Genomic DNA, 23,266 nt, shown 5'->3' with positions numbered 1-23,266 from the left:
CAAAACTTTCAATGGTGGTTTTTTTTTTTTCAAATTTGTGAACACAAGTGTTATTCTTCCACTTTTAAACTCCAATATGATTTTCCACTCGATTTCAATATGATATTCTTCCCTTTATTAGTAACTCTACCGTACTAAAAACTCACCATTTCTTGTGAGTATTAGATGGTGTATTTTATGTGCTTGGCTAGTGGATCGTACCCGTAAGCTTAATCCAATGAAACTCATGATGGGAGAGCCTATTATTGTTTCAATATTTGCAAATAGGTCTTTCTCTAAGCTTATTATAAAAGGCATTTTGTTTTCTCTCATACACAACCATATGTTTTGGGAGTGACATATAATTGTGAGGTAGATGTCTCATTTACGCGGCTATTTTGAGCAAAGAATAATAAAGAGGAAGACCTAGTCTTGTGCTACGATCGGGTATGACTCAACTATTTACATCAATTTTCTTACTAATTTATATTTATTTTGTGTCTTATCCATGTTTAATTTGGGATTTGTTATGTTAAAATGCTAAGAACGTTTCTTCGAACACGACGACATATAACGCTAAAGTCACTTTTCTTGTGTAGAGAAACAAGTCACTAAAGAGCAAAATGAAAGTTGTGAACATACAACATTTAATTTGCGAAATTAATAAGTGCAACAATGCAAGTGTCCTTAATAGCTTATTTGGATGGTTTTTATATATCGCTTCATAATGTATCTTATCGTATCGTATCATATTGTATTATATTGTACTGTATCGTTTGATGTATATAATATTTGAATATGTTGTATTATTTGCCGTCATTTTATGATGTCATGGACTAACAATATAAAGAATAAACTTGCAATATTACAATGAAAAAGTGAAGTACGATGTATAATTATTATATAAAAAAGTATCATGATAAAGAATAAAATAAAATTATTTAATAATATAGAAATGCAAGATGGGAGAAAAAAAAGGTAAACGATGCAATCACACCAAATCGCTCATTACATAAAGTGACACTTTTTGTCGTTACGTAACGATGGATTTAACGATACGATATAGTAAAATTTAAGTGACAATCAAAACAAACATTATTTTTAAAGCAACAATACGATACAATATAAGTAACAAATAACAAGTCTCCAAAGAAGGTGTAAGTATGAGAGATGGACTATCATTGATGAAAGCACGAGTTGCTGGCAACAACATATACAACAAGAATAAATTCTTTTTCAATTACTGGCTTACACTGACACTCTTGTTTGGTCCAGCGTTCGATTTATTTATATCTTTCTTTTCGTACAAAAAAAGAGAGAAAAGGAACACAATGCTAGGATCATTCACCCACCAGCTCTTCCTTTATGTCTAAAAGTAGAAGATTCTTTTTCAAGTGGATTATTGTTCAAAATATAATATATTAGAAATAAAAAAGATTATTATTACAAGCTCGCGTAAATAAACAACAAAATTTGACAGATAAAAAAGATTATTATTACAAGCTCGCGTAAATAAACAACAAAATTTGACAGATAATTTTGTCGATCTTTAAAAACTTATTTTTAGTTTTATGACTCTGTTTTTTTTTTTTAACACATAAATTTTACTTTTAAGCAAAGAGACCAAAAAAAATGAAGACCCATTTCCTCCTGTGACCAAGAGGAGAAGAGTGATGTATTTATTTTCAACAGCGAGTATATGGGTACACTTACTAAAACATTGTTCCTCGACTTCCTTCTAATTCTATATGACTCTATTCGATCAAATATAGAGTTAATGTTTTAATTCGACGTGTATGTACTAGAGTGGTAATAGTACATACTACAAAATATAAAGACAATGAAAATCGATTTATTAGAACAAATATTTAATGAAAGGTTAAATTATGAATACTAAAGTGAAGTTGAATCTTTAAAACTAAAATAAAGTTTATAAGATGACATCTAATATTTTGGAAACATTCCAAAATGTAAAGTGTTATATTGTTTGAGACCAAGTGAATATATAAATGGGAACAATTAAAAAAATTAGTATAAAATATATAAGTTTATTATATTATTTAGAAAGAATTACAAGAAAATACATGTGACTTCACACCATAACAAAAAATAGCCTATGTTTTTAAATTTTACTCGGCCTAGCCCATATTGTACATATTTTAAAAGTACTAGCAAATTCAAAATCTATGTTCTTACAACCATTGCTTCTAAAAGTTATGAAGTTAAATATGTGTGCTCACAACCATTGATTTCATTCTCTCTCTTCTTCTCACATATTGTGCATATGCTTCAAGGGCCCATGTATTTTCTGCTTCCTTTGTTGTGTCACCTAGTTGCAATGTAAGAAAATTGAAGAGTAGAAGTCCACCATTGAAGGCCATTCAAAGCTTTGCTTTCGAAAATATGATTTTTTGAGTTTGTTAGTTGTTTGGATTTGAGTGTTGTTCCAATTGATTGAAAATATCAAAAGGAGTTCAAAATTTAAATTTGAAGTGATTTAAACTGACTTCATCTTCTTCTTTGCATCTTTTCTGAAATTTAACTCAAATATTGCTCAAATTATGTATAATCTTGTATAATAGTGTATATGAGTGTATAAATACATTTTATACACTATTATACACTTTTATACACTTATATACAAATGTCTTTAGACGAACTTCTTCCACGATTTTCAGTTGCATTTCTTGTTCAAAACCAGTCCAAATCTCCATTAAATGACTTCAAATTTTATATACAACCTCCTTATACTATTTCTAACAAGTCTAAATAGCACCCACTCCAAATTTCTCACAAAATCAAATTCGAAATTTAAACCCACATATTTAAACTTGTTAAAAATCTAATTTTCACCACCCAAATGGATTTGGTTTGTTGAACTAATATTTGAGTCACAATTACTGATTTGAAAATTAACTTAAAAGCTTGAGCAATCTTTTTTAAAAATTAAATAGTAATTTCGAGAACCTATTGGAGTTGGATGTTGAATCTTAACCTATTATTTTTGGGCTAGTTGGTTGTAAATTGAAATGTGGGCTATAAAATTTAAAAAGTAGGGAGCCCAGTTGTTCTTATGTGAAATTTTTTCTCATATTTATGATAATTGACATAAATTGGTAGTAAGTCACTCCTACCGAAGTTAATGTTCTAAGGGGACGTTTGGTTGCTAGTTAGAGTTATGCAGGTATTAGTAATGTAGGAATTAGTTATGCAAGGATTAGTTAGTGGCGGAACCAAAATTTTCGTTAAGGGGTGTCACAATATATAAAAGTAAACATACCAGGAGATTAAGGGGAGTCAATACATAGTAAATATACATATATATTTTTTTTACCTACCTACACAGTGTATTTTTTCCGCGAAGGGGTGTCAAAGGTATTTGACACCCCTTCCTACAAGGTGGCTCCGCCGCTGGGATTAGTTATGTAATAATTAGTTATACATGGTTTAATATTTTATTTTTTATCCAGCATAAAATAGTACATAAATTGACTGATAACTTTTTATTTTTATTTTTTTTATTTGTGAATTGTAAAATGATAATCAAGCAACGTACCTGTTGTGCTGACTTTTATAGCGAAACAACTAAAAGTCTAAAACATAGTATAAGCTATACTAAATTTAATATATAACTAACTCTCTTTCTGACCACGAACCAAACGACCCCTAAGTCCATCTGGGTGGGGGAATGTCTTCCTTTTCAATGCGAGTAGAAAATTTCCCTTGCAATTACTTGCAAATAGATAATCGTCAACTAGTAGAAGCATCTATCTTCTCTTACGTAAACTTTGTCTTTTTCCAAACCGCAAATTGACTGGCACACTTAATTAAATTGATGAAAATTGCATGCTATAGGAGGAGGAGTTAGGCCGTCCTCGAGTAGAGAGTCAAAGCCATGATTTGAAGCTAATGAGTTCGGAATTTTATTTATTTTGAGTTAATGGATTATAGATTAATAATTTGTACATATTCAATAAATTTTTTAAAATAAATATAAAATTTGGACTGAAACTACTGGATTCGACCGAACCCGCGTCCGAAACTGTAGCTCCGCCTGTGTTCAGAGTGTTGTCTTTTTTGGGCGACTCACTTGGTGACCAACCTAACTATTTTGACTCTTATTTCCACTTCTTAAAAGCCAAGAGTTGCAAGACCAAGAGAAATTGAGAACCCACTCATCCCAAAAAGAACCACGGATCCACAAAAGTAAAAAGGTACCTTAAATAAAGATAATACTCATTCGAGTATCTGTACTGAACTAAGCAATTTAATTATCGAAATTATAATGACATATTTTGATAATAATACCTTAAAAACACCATATATCAAGCAAGCAGACATACCTTGAATGCCTTGAATATAGACTAAAAAAGAAATGGAGGGAGTAACAATATTTATACCCACTATTTTCACATTAAATCAGGCTTTGCTCGAGGAGCCTGCGCCTCTTCGCATGTGTATTCACAAGTCATGTTTTGCCAAAAGATTCAGCCCCACCAAATTCTCTTTTTCCTATTTCTCTCTCTCTCGCGCGCACACATTTTACACACACTTGACTCGGCCAATAGGGGGGGCAACCACCGTCCCCTATCCCCTCCTCTATCTTTCTCCCTTTCCGTCTCAGGAATTTCCACCTACTCTAACAACGAACGTCGCATGGTCAATGATCACCGTCCTCACTTCTCCGATCATTGCTCCGCCGTCTAAACAATCCGCCCAATTCACCAACCTAGCTTTATATAACACTCTCTCTGAGCTCAATTCTCCATGGACGGTGATAATTCAGTGGAGCTCTGCACTTCAATTCAGGATATGGACGACTCGCAGCTAGTCCGAGCTCCCGTAGCGGTGTCTACGGATGCTGACGTTGCTCTTGGGAATTCTCCGGCTACTACGTTGGCTTTGCAGGTGAAGACTTCTGTGACGATGATCGGCTCCGCGGAGAAGCGGAAGCGAGGACGGCCGCCACGTGGAGCTGCGGCGAAAGCTCAGCCAACAAAGAGACAGCTAGAGGAGGATGAGGAGGGGGAAGATGTTTGCTTCATTTGTTTCGATGGTGGTTCTCTTGTCCTATGCGATCGCAAGTGAGTAAACCACGCGCTTTTCGGTATTCACATAAATTAAGTTTCTAAATTTTGCCTTCTTTCTATTTTGAATCGTTTTGTTGAAGTTTACTTCAGTTTCAGCTAAAACATTTGATGTAGTAGTACTTCATAAATGGTAAATGTAAAGGTATTTTTTCTAATTTATTCCAAATTGCTTTCGTAATGGTTTGAGATTGAGAAGTCGCTAATTGATTGTATTGATGATTGTTTCCTTAACTTTTAGGGGGTGTCCGAAGGCATACCATCCATCTTGTATAAAACGAGACGAGGCATTTTTCCGATCCGACGCTAAATGGACCTGCGGTATGTCCCTCTGCTTCTACGATTGTTGTTCCCATCTCTATTTTTTTTAATCTTGTTTTAATGTTATGAGATTTTTCCTGATCTTTTATTGCACAACAATTGTGAATTTTGTTGTGATTCCGCAATTGCTGGTTTAGTTCATTCACAAGAGTGGCTTAAATATCAGGCAAGGTCATATAGATTTATGTTTGTTGGTAGATCTAATCTCGGAGAGGGTGCATTATAGGCTATAATTTCATATCACTACTGCATCTGGCATTTGTTTCAGTTATATGGATAATTACCATATAAAGTTTCACCTTGTGGATAAAGGTGACCATGCTATTGGCCTATCGCAGTGTTACCAGAAACACATAGATAAAGGCGCAGTTAAATTTCATGGCAGGTGATTGTACACAATAATAAAAATTATAAAAGACACTCAATTGTACCGCTATCTCATAGAATCTCTAAGGAGTGTGATGCTGAATACTTCATACTACCTCTGCTTCTTAACTCATCATAAGTTGGCTACACCGAACTGCATTACATCAATCATTTAGGCAAAAGATCATATATTCCATTGTAAATAACATTAAAATTAGTACTTATTTGTTACTTCTCTTTAAATGAACGCAATCTTTAAATGATGGTGTATAAGTTTTTAGACGATATATAACGATAAACACAATCTTTATCCTTAAAATCTTAAAGTTAATTGATAGCCATTTTTTTAATTTTGCTATAGATGTAACAATTATTTTTCCATGGCGTTCTGAAAAGTCTTGGATGTCTATTTCATAGTGTCTTTCACTGGATAAGATATTGGAGTTATCAATTGATTACTGGACAAAAGTTGGTTAGCTGAATAGTAGTAGGTATTAAATATGGAAAGTTATAGTGTAGTATCCTGATACAATGAGAATTATTACTATTACTACTACTACTACTACTACTACTACTACTACTACTACTACTACTACTGTTGTTGTTGTTGTCTGTACATAATCGAAGAGAATCTCGAAAAGATCTCTTCCTCTGTGGTATTCTCGAAAAATTTCTCTTCTTGTTTGATGAGAATTGCAAATCGGAAGAAAAAAAAAACTAAAGTCCTACAAAAACAAGGATGGGATATTTGTTAACACTAAACGTTACACAATCAAACTAAATGGTACCTGAAAAAAAAACTAAACATCCATGACCTAGAGAAACAAAGATGGGATCATTTGATTACACTGAATGTTGAACAATAAAAATAAACGGTACCGTAAGGAAATGATAAATGAACTATGTCTAAGCTGGGAACTACATTGAACAGAGTCATCTTTTGGGTTGCTCAAAAGAAGCCTTGGTTTCCAGAAAAAAAAAAAGAATCCTTGATGTTACTTACCAGATTAGGCCGACTCTTAGTTTTCATCATCGTAATGTTAGAATAAGCTGCAAAGAATCTATAGGTCTAATCTCTAAAGTGGATAAAGGTTGGTTTTAAAATATTTTTAGTATGTCATCAGTAATATGATCGAGGACAAGTGTATTTGGTACTTGTACTGGTGTGAGAATGCAGGCAATCTTAAAAGAGAAAAGAGCTAAAAAAAATGGCATGGTCTATGGGGCTTGAAGCGAAAAACAAGTCACTGGTAATATGGTAAAATAAAAAGTCACCTGCATGCTTCTTTGTAATGAGATGCAATTTTTTTGAAAAACTAACAAATTTCAAACATATATTAATTGAGTACTATAATAATTGAATGTTTGTTAACTATTTCAACATACCAATAAACAATAGAATCAACCGCTTCTCGTTGTTGTCATTTTTAAAGCATAATCACCCATTAAGTGATAAGCCTTTGCTTCTTGTCGCTTTAAGTGACAAAAGAATGGATTTTAATAACCAAGAATGCAGGTATCCAATAGAATAGTTGAGATGCATGCAAGCTGTCCTGATACCCCACATATATAAATGTATATATTCGGAGAATCTGTTTTCATAGTAGAGGTGCAACCACAAACAAATAAAAACATCAAACTTTATTAAAATTAAACACCAAATATACATGGGAATGTTAATGACTGCCACGTGTGGTGCTGAACATTTTTGCATCCCATTTCCATTTAGTACATTTTTTTTTAACTTCAGAAGATTTGGTCTGTTATGTTTGATTTTGGCGACAATGTTCATGAATGATAAGTTAATAATAAAAAAATAAGAAAAAGATTCTTACTTATAGGCTGTAAGTCCTGTAGTCAGTTTCTTAAAGATAACCAAATAAGATACGGTAATAGGTGCATATGCTGTTTATATTGGTTATCACATCACCACCCCCTGAGGCTTGCATGACATCCTCAAATTATCTTCGTTTTCAGGTTGGCATATTTGTAGTGTATGCCAAAAGGCTTCCCAATATATGTGCTATACTTGTACATATTCAGTGTGCAAAGGATGTACAAGAAATGCTGATTACCTCCGTATTCGAGGAAACAAAGGCTTTTGCTCAACATGCATGAGAATGATCATGCTGATTGAGAATATAGACCAAGGGAACAAGGAGATGGTATGCTGTGCCCCATAATCTCATTACAGATTGTTGATTTGGCGTTTGATGAGTTCATCAAGTCTTTTCGATTTTGAGTAAGATACATTCTTCTGAGAATGATTAATGCCTTGTGGTTAAATAAAAAATGGCACATTCTCCAGGAACTGATCTGATCATCAGTTCCAATTGGCAATTACTAAATTTGTCCAAACATTTTTCCAATCATGCCTTGCTAGATTTGTAAATAATAAAAACAAGAACGAAATTGTTTGTTTAAAATTTTGTTCATGGATAGTATTAGGGTATACCTTTTATTTTCTTTTATTTCTGCGGTATGTTTGGTTTTGATACTTCTTTGCGATTTGTATTTGGCTTTAAGTGCCTGAAATCCTTTCAGGTTCAAGTAGATTTTGATGACAACAGCAGCTGGGAGTTTCTTTTCAAGGTATACTGGATGTACGTAAAAGAAAAGCTATCATTAACATTAGGTGAACTAATTCAAGCTAAAAATCCATGCAAAGAATCAGATGCAATTGCTAAGAGACAGCGACTACCTTTTGGTTATCGTGTTGCCCTCGATGGAAAAGGTACTATGGGCAACTCTTTTGACAATTTGGAGCTGAAGAAACCCAAACAATCGCTAGAGCCACCTTGCAAGGATCCTCCAAGCACTGAAAACCGAACAATTGCTGAGCCTGAAAGTTTAAGTGTTGCTGGCGGTACTCCACAGTTGGAGCTAACACAGCCCATAGAACTAGAGTTACAGAGTAAAGATTCTTCGGAGACAGAAGAAGCAGGCACCAGCATGGGGATATCTTTGACTGGACGCATGGAATGGGCATCCAAAGAGCTTTTGGAGCTTGTTGCACACATAAAAAATGGTGATACTTCTGCTTTATCTCATTCTGATGTGCAGGCATTATTACTAGAGTACATTAAGAGAAATAATCTTCGAGATCCTCGCCAGAAAAGTCAAATAATTTGTGATTCGAGGCTCAAAAGTCTTTTTGGAAAACCTCGTGTTGGCCACATAGAAATGCTAAAGCTTCTTGAGTTTCACTTTCTGATAAAGGAGGGTTCGCAGAAGAGTGCTTTTATACCGGCTGGAATTGTTGGAACTGTTACTAGCCATGTGGAAGCTGATGACAATATTGATAGCTCATTCTTGAAAAATAAAACTAAGAAACGTAAATCTCGTAGAAACTCTGAAGAAAAATTGGTGCAGATTAATCTAGATGAATATGGTGCAATTGATGCTCACAATATCAATCTCATATATTTGCGGCGTAATTTGATGGAGAGTCTCATTGAAGATATGGAAATGTTCCACGGCAGAGTTATTGGCTCAGTTGTCCGTATAAGAATATCTAGTAACAATCAGAAGCAAGAAATGTACAGGCTTGTCCCTGTTATAGGTACGGATCTTTCTTAAAAGCTTTTCTTAACTAATGATGATGTAAATAAGATTTTGCCCTAATTTCCAGAGCCATGATATCTTCAATGCAGGTACAAGCAAGGCACTTATTCCATACAAGATTGGGGATAAGACAGCTGATGTACTTCTTGTAGTATTAAACTTAAACAAGAAAGAGGCTCTAGCTATTGAGTCTATTTCAAATCAAAATTTCTCTGAGGTAACTAGATACAAGCAATTGTTCCTTGTTCACTACTTTGAATTGCATCCTTTTTTGGTCACAATTGTTAAGAGCTCTGCTTACAGGTAGATATTGCAGGAGGTAAGTGGAATATTCATATTTTCTGTTCTTTGTTGTAGCACAATATTTTTTTCTCTGTCTTTTTTTTTTTGTTGCATTTTTTCCTAATTAGGCTATGACATCACATTTACCTCAAATAAGGTAGCAACAACACCTCTGTATTATATGTAGTTTTGTATAGTAAGTAAATCTAGAGATGATGATAGAGAGACTTCTTGTTCGGGAAAGAAATTCATTTGGTAGATGGGAGAAAGAGTACTATCCCCTATTCAATTGTCCTCTCTTAATACTAACCGCTAACACCCAATTTTGTCCCTCCTTTCTCTAAATAATAATTCTCTTTGGCCCTAACAATTAAAACAAAGAGAGATTAGTGTCCCAATTTTGGCCCTTCTTTCTCTAAATAATAATTCTCTTTGGCCCTAACAATTAAAACAAAGAGAGATTAGTGTCCCATCTATTGTGAGGATTCATCATAAATTGACCTACAATCTCTTGGAATTCACGCAGACCTAGCAAAAACAGGGCACAATGGAAGAAAAAGTTCTGTGATACCTATTAGTTAGGACTCTGTGCAGTGTACGGAACAATTCTTTTAGATATTGGGGAATGTTAGAGAAATGAAGAAACTAGCTTTCTTTACCTCATGTGCAGTATAGGTACAAACTTCTTTTTCTTAATAATAGTGATGTTCGAGTCAGCTTACGTGCACCTCGACTGTTCTACTGGATTTTTCTATCCTCCCAACAGTGCAATATACAATCTTAATTGAAAAATCTTTGGAAGAGGAGATGGATCATTGTAGTTCGGTGCTGCTTGTGGAAGGAGTCTAGAGAGGACACAGATCACCTTTTATTGAATTGCAGACTTGTATGTTATAATCAAAAACTGTGGGTTTCTGTTCAATATCTCATGGGTGTTACTGATAAAGGTGGAAGAATTTTTGAGATTGGCAAGGGAAGAAGGCAACTTGAAAGAACAACCATGTTTATTTTTTTGCTTATTTGGAGTGAGGAATTGGAGAGTTTTCCATAATAGGAAGCAGTGTTGTGAAGAGCGTGAAGCGAGGAAAAGCGATAACCCCCTTTTCGCTTAAAGCGAGAAGCGAAACGCTCGCTTTTTTGAAGTGAAGCGGAATTTAAAAAAAAAATATTAAAATAAATACTGCATAGACAACATTCAATACTTCAATGTAAAAACTAAAGAGTAGCATCAATTAAAGCACAAAATGAGCATCCTATTCTTCTACAAGATTGTCAAATTCTTGTATTCCACTATCATTATTATATTGCTCGTCATATTCTTCAACTTCTTCTTCTTCATCAACTAATAAGAACTAAGAATAAAGGATAAAAAAATAAGAGGAAGGGCAGTATACCATTCCAATAAAAAATGGGCAGCATTTCAAACGAAAAAACAGTGCAAGAAAATGAAGAAGAAGAATGAGAAAGAAGAACTGAAGGGAAAAAAAAAATTCGCCAGCATTTCGCTGCTATTTGGATGCTGAAACAGTGAAAGAAAAAGAAAAAGAAGAAGGAGGAGGAAGAAGAAGAAATCACATACCTGGACTTAAAAGGTGTAGAAAACTTGAACCCTAGTCGCCTCTTTCTTTCTCTGTTGCTGCTGGTCGATATGTTTTTAAAAAAGGAACATCCTTTTTAATTAAATAGGTGGGCAGCCCTTTAAAACAGAGAAGCGCACGCTTCTTACGCATCGCTTCGCCTCCTCGTTTCTCGCTTTTTAGTAGGAAGCGAGCGCTTTTGAATACCTGCTACGCTTCAGATAGCAGAAGCGCTCGATGGGTCGCCTCACTTCGCTTCTCGCTTTAAGCGCCCGCTTTTCACCATACTGATAGGAAGAGTGATTTTAGGAGTCTTAGAAAATCATTCTTCTTGCATTTATTGTTGTTGCTTTATTAAGCCGAGGGTCATCCAGAAACAACTCCTCTACTTTCACAAGGTAAGGGTAAGGTTTGCGTACATATTACCCTCCCCAAATCCCACTTGTGGGAAAACACTAGGTATGTTGTTGTTTCCATGGTAGCAGGAGTGATGTTATTTGGAGTGGTGTTGTTGTGTTCAAGGATTGGCAAGGGAAGATGGTAATTGGAGGAACAACCATGTCTATTTAGGCAACTTGGAGGAACAATCATGTCTTTGTTTGGTTTATTTGGAGTGAGGAATAGGTGGTGTTGTTGGTATTGGTGTTGTTGTTGTTGGTGTTGTGTTCAGAGGATTGGCAATGGAAGAAGGCAAGTTGGAGGAACAACCATGTCTATTTTTTGGCTTATTTGGAGTGCGGAATATGAGATTGTTCCATAATAGCAAGGGTGATGTTTGGAGTTTTAGAAAATCATTCTTGTTAGCAAGAGTGTCGTTTCTGTAATAGCAAGGAAAGAAAGCAACTTGGAGGACAACTGTCAGGGGGCGATTTTTGTCAGCCCAAAGTCACACCTGCGTGGCAGTCAAGTTATGCACTTGACTCAGCCTTCCCAACACTTAGCCAAATTTTCAGCAAGTTTGTACTTAGTTCAATTTTAGGCAGCAAAGTAAAGAGAACACAATCAAATACGGAAAAATCCAACCTTTGTATTAATTCGAAAACTTACAAAGAAAACCCTCACTTGACTATGATCACAAGTCGATCACAACCCCACTTTGACAAAGAACACAAGTCGTTCTTTAGCCAACACTAAGACCTGCGCAATGTCTAGCCTTAGTCCCTTTTGAAATACTTAGAAACCCTCATGTTTCACTCTTGTTTCCCTTTTGAATTTCACACGAAATTCCACACACCAATCTGACTAAGTCCAAACTCCAAAGGCACCTATTTATAGCACATAGGCAGCCTTTGGCACTTGACAACACATTGACACTTGTTGTCTACAGCTTTTGCCACTTGGCGAGCTAATGCTAAATCTATTCCTATCTTGTAGTTGACATCCCCAACTACATAGGCCATAATCTACACGAAATCTTAGTGGATACAAGCATAAAGCAAACATGGGTACAAGTAGTTACAAAAAGGTAACCACTAACTACTTTGGCATGTGCACTGCGTGTGCTCTTTAACTTGGTCAGTTGCTGCACGCCCAAGGCTAGCATTGCGCCCAGCCTTGGCTCTTTTGACATTGCTCCGCACCAATGTCTTGTCCGCAACCTGCCGCCCATGACTTTGCCGCACACGCCCGACGCCACTGCTGCGTGCACATGCCTTGGCCAAGTTTCTGCCTTGCCTATGTCAACCTTGTTTCCCCCATGCCATTGTTTGTATTTTGCTTCACATAGACTTGCCTTAGCTATCTAAAGCCTTTGCCATCATCCCGCACTGCTTTTCCTTAGCTTAGCCCGCACTTGGCATTGCCACAACCCAAAGTGCCCGTGCCACTAACTTTGGCGCGCATGCCATGCCATGCCGCCCCAACTTGCCCACACTGCCTTGTCAAGCCTTTGTCAAGCATGTCTTGCCTGCCCCAAGACCTTGGCCAATTCTTGCCCACAACAACCCTCATGACAATGTCTTGCCCGGCCCATTTCCCGCATGATCGTTTTGCCCGCACATAGGCCAATGGCAAGGCCATCACGCCCAATCCTTGCCACAACCGCGCCATGCTCGATGTCAAAGAGTCAGGTCCTAACAAACCACCTGCACCCTTTGAAATCGACGTCCTCGTCGAGCCAACTCAGTTTATCAGCCCCAAGGGGTTGTTGACATACAACGCCCCTGTTGCTCCATTCACATCTGCCACAATGGCATTTGCCTCCGCCACTTGCTCCTGTTTTTCCGCAGCCAACATAGCATTTACCCTGGCCTGTACCGGACAGTCCTTCTTCAAGTGCGGTCCACCACAAGTAAAACCACCTTTGAATTCGCCACTTTTCTGTTTGCCATTGAAAGTCTACGCCTGCCTTCCATTCTTGGCATACCCTTCATATTCGGCAGCTTGGCCCTTCCCGCTTTTCTTCCATTCCCTTGCCTTTTCCTTCCTTGCATCGGACTTTGAATGCGAAGATTCAGCCGGGTCATCACCTAAATTGAAATTAGTCAACACATCTGCCGCTGCAATAGCAGTAGAGAGGCTTTGAACATTCTGCCTTCTCAACTCTAATTGCGCCCAACCCTTCAATCCGCTTATGAAGTAATACAGCTTGTCTTCTTCTGCCATTTTACTTACATTCAGCATCAAGGATGAGAATTCCTTGACATACTCCCTCACCGTGCCACTTTGTTTCAAGCGATGCAGTCCATCTCTTGCAATCCATGACGAGTTGCTCGGAAGGAATTGAGATTTTAATTCCTTCTTCAGCATCTCCCAAGTTTCAATCTTGGGCAGTCCAACACTTTCCACTTCCACAGCTCGTGTACGCTACCATACCTTTGCATCATCAGTCAAATACATAGGAGTGATGGTCACCTTTTCCTCATTCAGCACACGAGCAACCTGGAAATACTGCTCCATATACAGAAATTTTCCAACTCTTTGGCACTTCTTGCACCACCATAAGCCTTTGGTGCCGGAATCTTCTCTTTGGTGCCATCATCACTTCTTGGGACAATATTTTGCAAAGCTCTTCGAAGTAGAAACACTTTCTCACGCAGTTTTTCCTTTTCCTTGTGTACCAAGGCCATTTCTGCCAGCGTAGTCTCATGTCTCGCCGCATAATCTGCCTCCAACAGTGCCATTCTTGCAAGAACAGAAGAATCAACGCCTATTTCAAGGGCCTGCCCAACGAGTGCTTCCAACGGTTCCACCCTTTGGCGAAGTTTAGCATTTGTGCCACCAGCCATGTTCCAAAACAATATCCCAAAATCTGCTACTGGCCGTCTTGCCACCGCCACGAACCTGTTCTGCTCTGATACCAGTTGTCACGGGGCGATTTTTGTCAGCCCAAAGTCACACCCGTGCGGCAGTCAAGTTGTGCACTTGACTCAGCCTTCCCAACACTTAGCCAAATTTTCAGCAAGTTTGTACTTAGTTCAATTTTAGGCAGCAAAGTAAAGAGAACACAATCAAATGCGGGAAAATCCCAACCTTTGTATTAATTCGAAAACTTACAAAGGAAACCCTCACTTGACTATGATCACAAGTCGATCACATCCCCACTTTGACAAAGAACACAAGTTGTTCTTTAGCCAACACTAAGACCTGCCTAATGCCTAGCCTTAGTCCTTTTTGAAACACTTAGAAACCCTCTCGTTTCACTCTTGTTTCCCTTTTGAATTTCACACGAAATTCCACACACCAATCTGACTAAGTCCAAACTGCAAAGGCACCTATTTATAACACATAGGCAGCCTTTGGCACTTGGCATCACATTGACACTTGTTGTCTACAGCTTTTGCCACTTGGCGGGCTAATGCTAAATCTGTTCATATCTTGTAGTTGACATCCTCAACTACATAGGCCATGATCTACACGAAATGATAATGGATACAAGCATAAAGCAGACATGGGTACAAGTAGTTACAAAAAGGTAACCGCCAACTACTTTGGCATGTGCACTGCATGTGCTCTTTGACTTGGTTAGTTGTTGCATGCCCAAGGTTGGCATTGCGCCCAGCCTTGGCTCTTTTGACATTGCTCCGCACCAATGCCTTGTCCGCAATCTGCCGCCTATGACTTTGCCGCACACCCTCGACGACACTGCCGCCTGCACACACCTTGGCCGAGTTTCTGCCTTGCCCATGTCAACCCTTGTTTCACCGGTGCCATTGCTTGTATTTTTCTTCACATAGCCTTGCCTTAGCTAGCTAAAACCTTTGCCATCATCCCGCACTGCTTTGCCTTAGCTTAACCCGCACTTGACATTTTCACAACCCAAAGTGCCCGTGCTACTAACTTTGGCGCGCATGCCATGCCATGTCGCCCCAACTTGCCCACACTGCCTTGTCAAGCCTGCCACAAGACCTTGACCAATACTTGCCCACAACAGTCTTCATGACAGTGTCTTGCCCATTGCCCGCACATAGGCCAATGGCAAGGCCATCACGCCCAATCCTTGCCACAGCCGCGCCACACCCGATGTCAAAGAGTCATGCCCCTAACAACAACCATCTGTAGGAGTCTTAGAACATCATTCTTGCTGTAATGAAATTTAGCTTAATTTATCCCAGAAAAGGTAGCAGCCTAAGCTTTATTCACATCCCCTAAGGGAATTATACATCACCGAAATTGAGGCTAAAGTAACATTTTATTTTGTGTGTGCTGTCTTGGAGTTGGCTTGCATATCAATTTATAATATTTTATCAATTTGGTGGCATTGTAATATCTCCATGTTAGGGGGCGATTGCAGTATCCACGAATAGGAATTGGGTTGTTATTGAGGGGATTGGGAGTAGAGTTGGATGATTTTATTCTGTGGGTTATTCTGGATACGGGGCCCTGATTGCAGTTCGGATTAATATTTTTTTATTTACTTTATCATAATAGCAGTAATTCAACTTTAGAAGTGGATGATTTTTGGTTGCTGCAGGGAGGGAATGAGGGTTGGGATCAGCGGTGGTTGTTTTGGTGGACGGTGGTGGGAAGATAAACTTGGGTCTAAGTGTGCACTGTTAGCTATTCCCCCCCCCCCCCCCCAAAAAAAAAACCCCAACCTGCCCCCAAACAAAAGAAAAAATAGGAACTATTTTATCTCAGTAAGATGGGAAAATTTAGTTTGGACAACACTCCCCAACCTGCCATTTTTATGTGAACCAAATGACCCCTTATATCATTTCATACTCTGTTAACCATTGCAACCTGAAAGTTGGACTTTACCAAATTGTCCTTTTTGGTACTGACGATCACTCTTATGATGTTAGTGGTCTAGTGGTTTATGAAATCTACTTCTCAATGTATCATGTGCGCCTTTGTTTTTTGTCCTTCCCTATCTTGTGCTGTTTACAAACTGTGAAAGGCCTGAATCCTTTTTCTTGGGTACTCCCTTGTTTTGTTGCTTTGAAGGGTCTACAATTTCTATACATTCTAAAGCAGCTTCAAAGCGAGGAAAATTAGGCTTTTTTTGTCCACTGGTATTTGGTTGTATGGCATGCTGAATTGACCATGTCATGTATAGAATCAAAATTTAGCATAAATCAGGTGCATTTTGGGAAAAACGGATTGCAACATTGTTGCATTATTAATAAATAGCTTCATTTGCCTGTCTAGAAATGGTACATCAACGTCTTTTTGTTCTTACTTTATGTTAAGAAAAATAGAACGTGAACCTAATTCAACTCCAAAAACTAGTTGATGAGGTGAGATTGTCCAAGATCATATAAAGAACAAACTACAGTCCATACCCTCAACCTATCTGAGACTCTAGCACCCTTCTATACGCTCAGGGTTGGAGGGTTGGACATCTGTAGCATGAATAACATAATATGGGGACCATAGCCCAATATCAGGGCTGAGTTTGGCTATGATATGTTAAAGGAATGCGGACCTTGGATCTAAATCTACTTCAAAAGATAGCTCATGAGGTAAACATTGTTTAAAAAGACTACCACCAAATCATGGGGCCTAGTGGTATCAGGGGAGTTTACCACACTATAGGTTCGGGTTCAATTCCTTTTATCCTCCTTTCCTTTCTCCAGTCCCCTAGTTAATGATAATTTTTCTTTTAAAAAAAGAGACTACAATTCATACCCTCAACAATGTGATTCTAATAATTTCGGCTGCTCTGTTACCTTAGTATGTTGTCCTTGTAAAGGGTATGTAGCAATTTCAGTATGTTGTCCTTGTAAAGGGTATGTAGCAATTTCAGTATGTTGTCCTTGTAAAGGGTATGTAGCAATTTCAGCAGGTGACTGTTGTTGATTCGTGTGATATTTTGATCATTCATAGTTATTTCTTCAGGATGAATGCAGAAGATTACGTCAGATTATAAAATGTGGGCTTGTAAAGCGGCTGACGATAGTAAGTGTCGAAACTGATGATACTTTTAAGTTTTGCTTTAAGATACTACGACATCTGACTTATTGATGCTTATTCTTTTACATAGGGTGAGATACAGAAGAAAGCAATGGAACTCCGCGCTGTAAAACTCAATGATGTATGCCAGTTGCTTTCTATGTGATCGCACCTTATTTATTATTCATTGCTATTTGCTCTTCTTTCCTTTAAATTATCTTAATCTTACCTACTTTGTTCAATATATTGCTCAGCATTTCTGGGTGATATCCTGTCTCATGGTTGATTTACTTAATATTTGGAGCAAAAGTATTACAAAATTCCTTAAATTTGCCCCTGGGCCATATGCAGTGAGATTAATTGCGAAGATGGAGAAGCAATTTAGTATATGATGCAACACTTTGCTTTGTTAGATATTCATATAAATTTCCCTTCGTCAAGTAAATTTAATTGGAATGGAGACGGTCAAGTAAGGTGGGATTGAAGGAGCTTAAATTAAGTCTTTAAAATGTTTTAGAAGGGTTTCCTTTCTTCTCTGTTTCTTTTGTGCTTTATAATTGGGCTAAAGCACAAAGAAGCTGCTGCTGAAAGAAGGAAATGGTAGCTAATCTACACATTTCGTTGCTCCACATTCCAAAGTAAGTAGCTGTTCTAACTCAAAAACAAAAGTAGGCAAATTGTTGTGGCTGCTCTCATGGAACTTAAAATTTTTGTATTAAAAAAAAAAGGGCAGCCCGGTGCACAAAGCTTCCGCTATGCACGGGGTCCGGGGAAGGGCCGCACCACAAGGGTCTATTGTACGCAGTCTTACCCTGCATTTCTATAAATGTTATAAATGTTGTGTTGTGATATTTCTAAAAGAAAAAAAGCTGTGTTTTGATATTTCAAAAAAAAAATGCTGTGTTGTGATATGCTGTTGCTTCTTTATTTGAAAAATACAGTCTCTGGAAGAAGAGGTACTGCGGCTCATCCATCTTCGTGATCGAGCAAGTGAGAATGGGCGTAAAAAAGAATATCCTTTTCTATGTTGAAACTGTTTTACCTTAATACTTTTGTTATCTTTAAATCAGATTGATGACGCCTCCAATTGAAATAGCTGATGCACCATACTCAAAAACTTTTGTGCTTTTTTTCTTACCTTTTTCTCTTGCTACCGTCTCTTTTCTGACAGTTCCATATGTTTCTGTCTGATTACCTTAGCAAATGAAAAAAAAAATTGGTTTATAGCATGAGGGGAAAAAAGCAGTCAGAGGACAGAGGTTGGTTCTGAACAGGGAAAAGGACTAATTTTATTACAACGAGAAGCTTGGTCCTAAACAGGAACATAACTAATTTGAATTACATTTTAATTAGGTTGAACACTTTTTAAAAGTAAAACTTAACCTGAGTACAGATGGACGTCCTTTATTTCTTTTCATCATTATAAGAAGATGGATGAATTTACTTGGTATAAGCTGGAGTGCTTTACAAATATGTTTTAACAATAATTATTTTGATAAGGTTCTGACTACATTGTGCTTGTCTGGATCTTCACATGCATTAGTGGATTGACCATTTCAAAAACTAACACATTTTAAAAGAATGGGTTCACTCAGAATTGCTTTTTCTTTTTGCAAGTCACCTCTTATAAATAACACAAATGAAATGTGTTACATACAAATTACTTAAGCTATAGAAATATAATCTAAATCTTTTAATCATGAGATTACTGCTGGAAGCATATAGTGCTGTTGTTACATCACAATTTTCAGTTCAACATCTAAATGAATTGGGAGATTTATAAGATTTCAATATGAAAGTTTGATCTCGACATTCTTCTTCAAAAAAGAGAAACTTTGATTTCAATATCTATGGATGTCATTTTTTGTACTTGTTAATTGGAGAAGACATTGACCATGGGTATGAGGACTTCCTTGACACTTTTACGCTCAGAGAATGTGTAGAGAAATTAGAGCTTCTGAAGACGCCTGAGGAGCGCCGGAGGAGGCTACTCGCAATTCCAGAAGTGCGTGCTGATCCAAATATGGATCCTAATTACGAATCTGAAGAAGATGCTGGTGCATCCGACTTCAAGAAACAAGGTGTACAGCATTGTGTTTTCAGTCGCTCTTTTCCAACTTATTGCTAATTCTTTTTTATTGTGCACATTCCGAAAGATTGCTTACTGCTGATGGTTATGTAATGCAGTTGAATATGAGGGGCCAAGATACACTAGATTTAATAGAAGCCAAGACAAGCTTGTTTCTTCACGGAGGAAAGGTGAGATAGTAATTGTACTAGCAGGTCTTTCAAAAGTTGATTTTTCATGAGCTAAATAAAATATTTGTTTTGTTTATCCAGCTAAAGAGGGATCTATGCCATGTAAAATGAGTGAGAAAAGAGAGGCCCATGGAAATAATATCTTGAAGAAGCTAGGAAATCAAGATACTGCATGTCTGGCTGTGGATAGGTCTGCATCTGAAACTTCAATTGCGAGCCTCTCTACAGTGAACTCAACATCCACTAACATTAGTGAAACAGACAATCTTTGGCATTACCGTGACCCTAGTGGTAGAAAACAAGGACCATTTTCAGTGATGCAGTTGAGGAAGTGGAATAAGTCGGGGCTTTTCCCACCTGATATGAGGATATGGACAGATGATGAGCATGATGACTCAGTATTTTTAACTAATGCACTAAAGGGGCTGTTCCATAAAGCCCCTCGGCCGCATGATGAGATATCACACCAGTCTCAGGAGCTTGGTGCTGCTTCTGTAAGCAGTAGTGCTGGTGCGTGTAAAAGTGCAACTGGAACAGGGAGAGAATGTGGAGAGAGGGAGGTACCTTGGCACCTCCGTATTATAAATAACCATTCTAATGGTAACACCGGCACTACAAGGATGGATGGATTATCCTCATCTGTTCCAAAATCTTTGGATTTGAATAACTCTTATTCTTACAAACCCCGACCATCCAGTCCAGTCCCTTCATCCAGTCATGGGAACGTGCATGGAGATCCTCCACATGGGAAAAGATGCCATGAAATTTTTCAGTCCAGTACCGGTCATATGGTCCAGGACTCAAGTGGAAGCACAATATCCCAAATATCTGATGGCCGCAACCATAGTATGCTATTCAACAGTCAGAGGAATTTAGGACAGTCGTCTGGACAGAACTGGGGATCCTTAACCAGTAATAGAAGTTCGGTTAACATAGATTCTGGATATAGTTTTGCTTCAGTTACTGAGTCAAGTGATTCATTGGAACAGAAAGGTATCAAGAATTATCCAGATCTGCCCAGTCCTACCCCACAAACAAGCTATGCCGATGTTGAAGCTCAGGCTGCTGAAAATCTGCTTTCTTTTAGTTCGGTTGTTCCAGTTTGTGCTTCAAATGTCCAGGATTTACCAAGTCCTACTCCAAAATTGAAAGACGAAGCTCCAGTTGGGCAGGCAGCAGCGGACAAAGAATCTTTTCCTTCTAGTTTTACTGTTCAGCATTCAGGCCCTAGCTGGAGCAGTGCTTCTAGTTTAGTGATCAGTGGGGCCCAGCTTCCTGAAATAGCTAATGGATGGGGTGGATGTTCACCAGCTGTGAGACCATCTGTGGACTCTGATCTTGTATCTGATTCTTCGCTGAAACCAGCTCAAGCAGTGTGTGATCGTGTCGACGCACCTATTTCTGATGCCAACCAACTCGATCGTAATTCCTCATCTCATCCAATCTCAAACTGTTCCGATTGGCGAGCATCCTTTGACGAGCCAATTGAGTTCAGCACTTTAGATGAGGAATCAGTGTCAGATCTATTAGCTGAAGTCGATGCAATGGAATCTCAAAATCAAAGTGGTATGGCTTCACCAACCTCAGCCATGAGGTGCAGTGAGGAGATGATACCTGTGTGCACTAGTGACTGGTTCAGCTCTATTGAGGAGCTGACTCGCACGCCTGATCCCGCAAAAAGTGATGCCTTGAGCTTCACTGAAGATATTCAATTACCTTGTCAATCCTCTCTGACAGATGAACTAGCGGGGGCATCACAGGCTGTTGTATTTGATCCTTTAAAGAGGTCTAACGGGAGTTCATCTTCTAGCAGCGAGGGAGAAACAAAGTCGGCTGATGTTTCCTTTTCCCAGGGAGAAGCTGGGTCCAACGTACCTAACCCTCTACCACGAGCCAAGAAACTGCAGCTTCAGTGATGAGTCAGAGTACTGTACTGGAAGCTATGACCTCTGATTGTTGGGCAGCATCTGGAAACAGGATTTCGGGTGTACCGATTCAGGGATTTGCGAATGGTAGTCAGGATAGCTGCATGGGAACTGCACGGGGAAATTCACGCATGAATCGTGCCACTTTTACTGGGAATCCAGCATTTGGAACACAGTATATATACACGGGAGAGGTCTAGTTGTCCAAGAGATTGGGTTGTTCCAGTAGGGGACTTTGGATTTGGTAGGGATAGGTCATTCAGCAGACAGCCATTTGGTGCTGAGGGTTACTCTAGGCCTCCTACCAAAGGACAGAGTTTGTAAATTTTATGAGAGTGGGTGTTGCTGGAAGGGAGATTCATGCGACTATCTCCACCCGTGAAGGTGAGAAGTTAAAGGCGAGTTCACGGCAATTGCTTTAATTTTTCTTTTGTACAACCAAAATCTTTTACAGTAAGATGTAGTTAAACTCTCATAATTCAACCGAAAGAATGCCAGTAAAAATGGCAGGGTACAAAATTATTTTTCCCACAGAACCATAATGTTAACCTGGTAGAAACTAGTGCAGTAAAGCAGGCAAAAACAATTGTATTTGTGTATTATCCTTGTATTTGATCCTGAAAATATTGCTAATGTACAAGCTGCAGCAGTGAATTGATGAAAGTCACGAATTCTGTACGTATACATTTGGAGAAAAGAGGTTCTGCTCTTCTGAGATTGGTTATTATTATCCTCAATCTTGTTGCCATTTCTACCAGTGAAACATAACATTTTAGCTTCTGCTCTAAGGAAGTCTGAATAGATGTACTGGTTGGTTCAATTTTTGATAAGTTAAAGATGAGTCGAGTTAATGAATGTATTGTAACCAATTGCTTGGTCAAAGTAGATTCAACAATAACTATAACCAAACCCCTGTAGCTCAAGACTTGTGTTTTTTTTTTTTTTCATTTTTAGGAATTTGTCCCATTATGGGGCGTTACACACGATGTTGTGTTTATTTAGTTGTGTTGATCTTCATTTATTTATAAAATAAAAAAGTAGAAATAACATTAACTGATTTATTAAAATATATGAATCAAATTAAACTAAACATTGAACAACTCTATCAATCTTCTTATTTTTTTCAACTTTTATTGATTATAAATCATCAAAATAAATGTACCCGTTTTCTAAATACTTGACTAATGTCTTGTGCAGTTCTAGTTAAGTCTCTAGACTTGATTTTGGACGCCTGCTATCAACTAGCTAGTTCCTTCTAGTTATGATTGTTCATTAACCTGTCTACAATTGACTGATAATAGTGCTTCTCTGATTCTTAATTAGGGTTGGGCGGTGTGATTGGTGGGTTTAAAGTCTATGCGGGTGGGCCAAGAAAACAAAAACTTCAATTTCAGTTATAATAGCACGGGCTAGCCAGTTTTTGGACTGATAATTGAAAAATAGCCAGCGTTTACAAAGTCATTGAAAAATAGCCACTATTTTACTGCAACACGAAAAGTTCCAGCATAATATACTGGAGATTGGAGCACCTGTGTATGAACTTTTAGCATAATATGCTGGAACTCCAGCACAC

At 37.9% G+C, this 23,266-nt stretch overlaps 1 protein-coding gene and 1 long non-coding RNA gene across 5 annotated transcripts; both read left to right on the top strand.

The window, feature by feature from the left end:
* Positions 1 to 4,412: 4,412 nt before the first annotated feature.
* LOC104106958 (zinc finger CCCH domain-containing protein 44) lies at positions 4,413 to 22,408 on the top strand. Of its 4 annotated transcripts, none has more exons than XM_009615626.3 (11): positions 4,413 to 5,063; positions 5,308 to 5,387; positions 7,731 to 7,918; positions 8,298 to 9,315; positions 9,407 to 9,534; positions 17,456 to 17,515; positions 17,601 to 17,651; positions 18,451 to 18,521; positions 19,436 to 19,590; positions 19,697 to 19,768; positions 19,850 to 22,408. In XM_009615626.3, exons 1-11 carry the CDS (start codon positions 4,747 to 4,749, stop codon positions 21,682 to 21,684), a joined length of 3,975 nt encoding a protein of 1,324 aa, XP_009613921.1. In that variant the 5' UTR covers positions 4,413 to 4,746; the 3' UTR covers positions 21,685 to 22,408. The 4 variants fall into 4 exon arrangements, with proteins under 4 accessions (XP_009613921.1, XP_009613920.1, XP_009613923.1 ...); XM_009615625.3 differs by having other exon boundaries at positions 8,280 to 9,315; XM_009615628.2 differs by lacking the exons at positions 4,413 to 5,063; positions 7,731 to 7,918.
* On the top strand, positions 9,541 to 16,190 carry LOC138906702 (uncharacterized). Its single transcript, XR_011414271.1, has 2 exons — positions 9,541 to 10,659; positions 11,477 to 16,190. It is a non-coding gene; the product is annotated as an uncharacterized lncRNA (long non-coding RNA).
* Positions 22,409 to 23,266: the final 858 nt, after the last annotated feature.

This window comes from Nicotiana tomentosiformis, chromosome 2, assembly GCF_000390325.3.
Source record: "Nicotiana tomentosiformis chromosome 2, ASM39032v3, whole genome shotgun sequence".
NCBI lineage: Eukaryota > Viridiplantae > Streptophyta > Magnoliopsida > Solanales > Solanaceae > Nicotiana > Nicotiana tomentosiformis.
The sequence above is the reverse complement of the archived record's forward strand: the minus strand, read 5'-3'. Positions and strand labels throughout refer to the sequence as shown.

Coding starts and splice junctions, on each gene's coding strand:
- LOC104106958 (XM_009615625.3), top strand. CDS start 4,747: ATGGACGGTGATAATTCAGTGGAGCTCTGCACTTCAATTCAGGATATG. Junction 7,919..8,279: donor ACCAAGGGAACAAGGAGATG/GTATGCTGTGCC, acceptor TTTGGCTTTAAG/TGCCTGAAATCCTTTCAGGT. Junction 19,769..19,849: donor TGTTTCTTCACGGAGGAAAG/GTGAGATAGTAA, acceptor TTGTTTATCCAG/CTAAAGAGGGATCTATGCCA.